This window comes from Populus alba, chromosome 15, assembly GCF_005239225.2.
Source record: "Populus alba chromosome 15, ASM523922v2, whole genome shotgun sequence".
NCBI lineage: Eukaryota > Viridiplantae > Streptophyta > Magnoliopsida > Malpighiales > Salicaceae > Populus > Populus alba.
In genome coordinates this window covers 15555325-15561843 of record NC_133298.1, presented here as the reverse complement: position 1 = coordinate 15561843, position 6519 = coordinate 15555325, and the positions used below count along the sequence as shown (strand labels likewise).

Here is a 6519-nt window from a genome sequence, read left to right as displayed (position 1 = left end):
ACATTCGGTACCAATCCCAGCATTTGTAATTCGGGATCTTTGAGCATATTTTGGAAAGAACTTGACTGAAAAGATGAAAGATAACTTCAAAAAAAAAAAAAAAAATGAGATACAAACTGTCATGGAGGTCGCAAGTTCAACTTATGCTAAAACCCAAACAACTCTAGGGATCAATGAAGCGCGAAAGAGAATTGTTGTGCACTGATATTCATTAAAGAACACGTCTGACATGAAATCATTATAAAATTTCTATAAATTGTACATGGTGGAAACAAGTGCCGTATAAGGACTTGTGAATAACAACTACAAAAGAACAATGGCATGTGATAAGCAATCAGAAAACCTAACCATTCATTGTCAATGAACTCATATGGATGCAAATGCTTAATTCATCAATAGCCAAGTCACTAACTTTGAAGTAATCTCCTGAAAAAACGTTGTTTGCGATGCTTAGTCTTGAGATCTGTATCTGAAATGATAAAATGAAGGATGAATAACTTCTGTTATATGGTGTTTACGAATTCAGCTGCGATTTAGAAAGTCACCTTTTAATCTTCCAGCAAGATACAATGCTTCTTCTGCAATGGGTCTCCATTGTTCTGCACACGAGTAGTTGATACCAAGACCCACACTAAGACCTCTCAAAAGATGCACTGTGCGAAGAACAGAAAATAGTTCCTCTGGGAAAGCCTACATATCCAAAACACAGAATCTTATGATGAATAAAAATTGCAGTAGCATGATTGTCCTTGTTCATTTCCTTGCTCAAGTTCCCAAGCAAGGTTATCAAACTCAATCCTTATCTTTTTCTAATTTCCCAATATTGGTTATAAGACACAGAGAACACATCCAGCAATGAAGCAGAATCACCAATTTCACGGGTTCAAATTAAATTCAGCTTGTTTACAGCCTAATTCCTTTTCTCAGGTGGTTCAATAAAATACTGAACGACCAAAGGGGCCATGTGACTGGTTCACTGGTCCAGACCACCCTGGAAACCGAATGATAACAACAGTTCCAGGTTCAATCGCACTCTTCAAGTTCATGATGCTAATTAACACTTTATGTTGTTCATTACTGGAACAACAGCACCAGACACCATATTGCTAAGAAACAACTGACAATCAAATGGAACAAAAAAACCTTGAGAAACAACGAGGAAATGAAACTGACAGTAGTTTTTTCTTCTGTTCTTCAATGAAAAATTTGGATACCATCCGACTACCAGCACGGCACTGCATAGATTAATTCATCTTCTATTATAACTACTGCTTACCTCAACAGAGACCTTTTTGATGGAAGAATCCTCTGAGAAAGGTTGCAACATTGCCACTCCAGGTGGTAGTTTTGTGTCAAACATTGTTTCCGCCAACCTAAACAATTCCTGCAGTTCATTCTCGCATTTGCTTGAGGTATCTATGCCGAGGTCCCTAGAACAGGATAAACAACAAAATATGAACAAAATATACATAGCAGCACAAGAATTTACTATGGTTGAAACATAAAATCAATCCAAAGGTATTTGCTAAACTTTTTAATTGTATCCTAGATCGCATGAACTGAATTGATCGCAAAATGAACTTCTAAAATGCTACCAACAATGGACGAATGAAATATAGAAAACAACTAGGCAAGCATTAGAATCATCAAATAATATCCCCTGATCATCATCAGTCCTTTAGAACCCATTACTAATCCATATACTATATGCACCCAGTAGCACATCAATTCTGGCCCTAGTTTCTCCTCTTATCTTGGAAAATAATTGATAATTTTCGAATAGATGGTAATTACAAGCATACCTGTAGCTTTCTGCTGCTCTGATTGGGTCACAATCAGCAATAGCAAGTACCAAATTTGCATATCCAAGCCTCAACTTATCCGGGAGATCCTTCACCTGCCCGTAGTCTAGCAAGGCAACCTAACTTGAGGTGAAAGTGGCATAAAATAAGGTTCAGAGTTGAACATTAAATTCACGGAAATCAATAATTTTACAGATAGTCTACATCTTGTTTAGATCATTTCATGATCAACTTTAGGTAACTACTGGAAAGAGAACTATAAGCACCATTACAACCAATTAATAGCATACCAATCAATAGCATATAATATAAAAGATCGCACACCAAAATTCAAGGAATATAAAGCAGAACACAAAGAAACAAAAGCTAGTTGCCTACTTGCCTTGGAACCTTTACAAATCAATATATTTCCCGGATGGGGATCTGCATGGAAGAAACCACTCTTCAGTATCATTTGTCCATATGCTAATGTCAAACTTTTAAGTATGTTCCTGCACTTCCAAAAATTTTAAAAGGTGTCATGCTTTTCTTAGTTGTTAGGGGAAGACTGCAATTTATGAAATTGTAAAGCGACAAAAAAAAATACACATTGATTTGTTAGGAAGTACAATGACAAATTGTGTACCAACAAAATGATTTCAAGAAAGCTGAAGTCATAATTTCAGGCGAGAAGCCCCTTTAAAAGAAAAACCAGAAACAAAAAATTTGTGCAGAAGGACTCCATACTCTCTGGGATGATCTAGGGGCTTACTGCTTTGCTGCCGCTGCAATCTTACCACCAGGATTAATTCCTCTTTTGGCTATTTCATCACCAAGATTCAAAATCGGGGTCCCATCAATGTATTCCATCATTAAGGCCCTCCTGCATAAATAGAAAGACATTGATCACCGAAAGGTTCCTGCCTGATGTTATATGATCAATGAATTAGAGCAAAAACGTAACAAACAAACACCACAAAACAAGCAGCCTGACAATTTTCAGTGTTTAGGGCTAAAAGAGGAGGTACAGCATATGAATGAAGGTACAGCATACGATCGAGTAAAGTGGAGTAACTATTTGAATGGCCCAAGCATGAACCACAAAAATCATTAGATTAGTGTCGTTGCTAACTGGGTCAATCTACAGAAAGATTGTCATCCAATCAGTAAAAATGTGATCACTGTAATTTCTTCTCATCACATGAAGCGGTCCCACAACTCATGTGGTATCTAACTTTGACACCATAAGTCTATTCTCCTTGTTCATTGTGTTCAATCTCATTTTCTCTACTCCGACCACAGCGTGACAATTTATCTATGTTCCTAGTATCTCTGATCCACCAGGATATTGCTCTCAGTTTGGGAACTTTGACTAAACCACCAGTTCCATCCCTTAAATGAAAAAATAAGTAGGAGGGAATTCTGCAACTGCTACAAGAAGAGCACATTTAAATAGTTTGTGTCCAAAATAAAACTGTTTACAATGTAGCCAATATAAATGAAAGAGAAAGAATGCATCTCACTGCTTTAATTTTTTTATGCAACTTGACACAGGGTAACCAATGAAGCAAAGCACCTCATAAATTTTGTAGGACAGACATACCTGCTGACCATATCCTTCAGCACTCGTGGCACTATAACCGGACTTGCTTTATTATTCTCATACAGAAATTGCCGGATTCTTTCCATAGCATTAGCCTCCCTCTTGAAATCAAATTCATATCCAATCTTGAATGGGATAGATGAACAAAGAAATATTACTGGGAGTATTTTATTAGAATTGTAGCCATGCAGAAAGAATCTAAATATTTAAGCACTTCACAGTTTCTGGAGTATATTCCATCAGCACAAGGTTTAAATCGTATAACTGCAGAGGCAGCCACAAACCTCGGCTTTTGAAAGTCAAACAAACAAATCAAGAAACAACATTTAACTTAAAAATGTTAAGAAGCAAGAAAAACCAACAGGCTCTTGGTTAAAATACAAACCCACAATTCACAAAATAAAAATGAAACATAATTCATTTCAAAATTTGAAAGTAATCTGCTTGTTCTTAAAGGTAAAATAATTATATTGTTACCAACTCTTCAAAGCAAGACTCATAAACAATTCTTCAAAGCAAGAGAAAAAATTTGCAAAGGCCCAACCAAAACAGGAAAAATCAGATGACTCATTAAAAATGAAAGATTTTATCTGCATTACAACCTTTAAATACCATTTCAGCAAGCTATGAAGAGCAGTGAAGATGATTAGTTGACTGAGTCAAAAGATTACGATAGCTGTAAAATGAGCAAATTTTGATATGGACTTGATCAGCTTGGGTGATTCTTTGTTTTGGAAGAATGTAGATAATAAAGAATTAGATAAAACACACAAAATATGAATTTGAGAAACTCCATCTCCTTGGGCTTAATAGTCTGATATTAATTGTTCACAGAATGTTGATTAAGATAACTAATGCTTAGTGGTTGAAGAATAAACATTTCACTCTAATTCGCTAGATACTTGACCTGTTATACAATATGTTTCATTGACAGTGATGGGCATTTTTCTCGTGCTACAAGTACTAATCCAGAATCTTAACTTGGAATCCAAAACCTTCAACTTTACCAATTGAAACAATATCTAACCATAAAAAACAGAAAGGTAAGAGCACTACCATAATCTACAAGAATTGTAATGCAAAAATAATGGGCACCTGTTTCTCCATTTCCTTTGTCACAGAGTACAGATCAAATTTGATATCTGTCTTTTGCATGTATAAAGCAAACGCTTGAAGGTTATAGATGTCTGTCATCATCAGATCCTGAACTCCAGGATGTTGGACCTATAATACACTTGAAGTTATAATCTTGCAGGCATTACAGAGATTAGAAGTTAGCATCCAAGAATCCATACCTTGACAACAATATCACTCTTGCCACCTTTCAATCTTGCCCGATGAACCTAATTTGGCAGGGAAAACATGTCAGATACACAAGATACAGTAAGCTGCCATCCATTCTGAAGTAACCAACTCTTCAACTTCAAAACCACAGTTGATGCTCAAGAGCAACTTATATCCCAATGTTTATTAACAGCAACTTCAAGATTCCAGGTAATGCCTTGACGAATAAAACAATGAGTAGCATGAAACATCTACACTTCTAGCCAGGCATAGATTTTATATGAAATGCATCACCTGTGCAATTGAAGCAGAACCAAGAGGTTCCACATCAAATCTTTCAAAAATGTCCTCGATGCTTCGACCTAACTCTTTCTCCAGCACAAGCTTAACAGTATCAAATGGAGTAGCCGGAGCTCTATCACACAAAGTTACAAGCCTTCTCACCCATGCTGCTGGAGCCAAGTCAGGCTTCCCAATGACTTGGGCAACCTAATTCAAGTCCAGTAAATTAATTTGAAAAGGCTTATAGTAAAGAGCAGCTTTGTCTCAAACCAAAACAGCATAAAACATCATTAATACCCAATAATCAAAATGGACTACGAAAATAAACCAAAAAGAAAAAGGCTTACTAACAAGGAAAAGATAAAGAAGAACATAACGGATTGAGTCAAACAGTTCCTAAACAATTTCTAGAGCAGAAAAACGAACACCTATCAAACCCCTGATCCAAAAATAACAAAACTAATAAAAAAGCAAGACAAAACATAAAGAGTAGACAAGTGATAAGATAATTGTATCGAAAGGAAGCAAAAAGGTCAAAAATTAATTGGAATTAGACTAATTCCAGTACATGATTCAAGTTCAAAAGGTTCTCAAAAGCAAAAGAACCCTACACAGTAGAGTTACAAGAAGGAAAATTACCTTGAGAAAGAACCCACCAAGATCAGAACACATAGCATAAATCTTGTCAGCAGCAAACTCATGCTGTCTTTCCCACATTGCCTCATGCTTTTCCACATCCTTCACCAAACTCACTCTCAGTTGAAACACCTACACAAAGCCCATCGACCAAATCCAATTAAACGTTCAGATTAACCCACTTAAATCCACATGCATGCAATAATATCAAGATAAAGACGAGGGAGGAACCTTATAGCCAGTGTAGATATCAGCGGCACGAACCCAGAACTGAAAAGAGCGTTGCCATGGTCTGAACTGAGTAGAGAACCTATCTTGAATGTCTTTAAAATCGATAAGAGGAGGCATAGTGGCATGGAGCAACAACAATGTCTTTCAATTTTACTGTCTGAGTGGAAAAAAAGATAGATTCTTGAGTCTGAGTTTTCCCGGGTGAAGTGGGTACAAGAATGGATGTGATGCTAAGCTATTAGAGAATGTGACGTGTATTTAAGGTTGTAGCTGAGGAACCAAAGAGTGACGGTGCAGAGAGACAGGGAGAGACGAAGGTGAATTAACGGAAGGAACGTTCTATGACTATGCTTGTGAATGGTGTTGTCTTTCGTGTAGGGATATGGAAAAGAAAAAAGGACAACTGTAACTCTTTTTGTTGAGTTTAATTATTAAGATTTTGTTGCTAACTTGCAATTAATAGATAAATTTTAAAAAAGATGTAATTTTTAAAAATAGTATAAAATAAATAAGAGATGAATTATAAACAAAAAAATTAATATTTAAAATTTAAAAATATTAATCTCCTTACCGCAGTTTTCAAGAAGATAAGATGAAGAGGAAGAGGTCAATATAAAAAACAAAATGAGTTCAATTCAATCTCTTCCATGAATTCAAACCATTTATCATTTGGTTCTAAATATGATATAATATATTATAAAA

The 6519-nt window shown here is 35.8% G+C and overlaps 1 protein-coding gene across 1 annotated transcript; it reads right to left on the bottom strand.

Annotated features, from left to right (window-relative positions):
• Positions 1–211: 211 nt before the first annotated feature.
• On the bottom strand, positions 212–6254 carry LOC118057609 (uncharacterized). Its single transcript, XM_035070240.2, has 12 exons — positions 5818–6254; positions 5590–5718; positions 4963–5157; positions 4680–4727; positions 4480–4608; positions 3385–3509; positions 2554–2664; positions 2185–2293; positions 1803–1921; positions 1277–1430; positions 546–690; positions 212–469 (listed from the first exon to the last, which is right to left on the bottom strand). The coding sequence occupies exons 1-12, from the start codon at positions 5932–5934 to the stop codon at positions 408–410; spliced, it is 1443 nt and encodes a 480-aa protein (XP_034926131.1). The 5' UTR covers positions 5935–6254; the 3' UTR covers positions 212–407.
• Positions 6255–6519: the final 265 nt, after the last annotated feature.

Excerpts from the sequence above, each read along its gene's own strand:
- LOC118057609 (XM_035070240.2), bottom strand. The coding sequence starts at position 5,934 with ATGCCTCCTCTTATCGATTTTAAAGACATTCAAGATAGGTTCTCTACT. Across the intron at positions 4,609-4,679 it reads AGAGTGATATTGTTGTCAAG|GTCCAACATCCTGGAGTTCA; the intron begins GTATGGATTCTT and ends AGTGTATTATAG. Across the intron at positions 470-545 it reads TCTTGCTGGAAGATTAAAAG|ATACAGATCTCAAGACTAAG; the intron begins GTGACTTTCTAA and ends TTATCATTTCAG.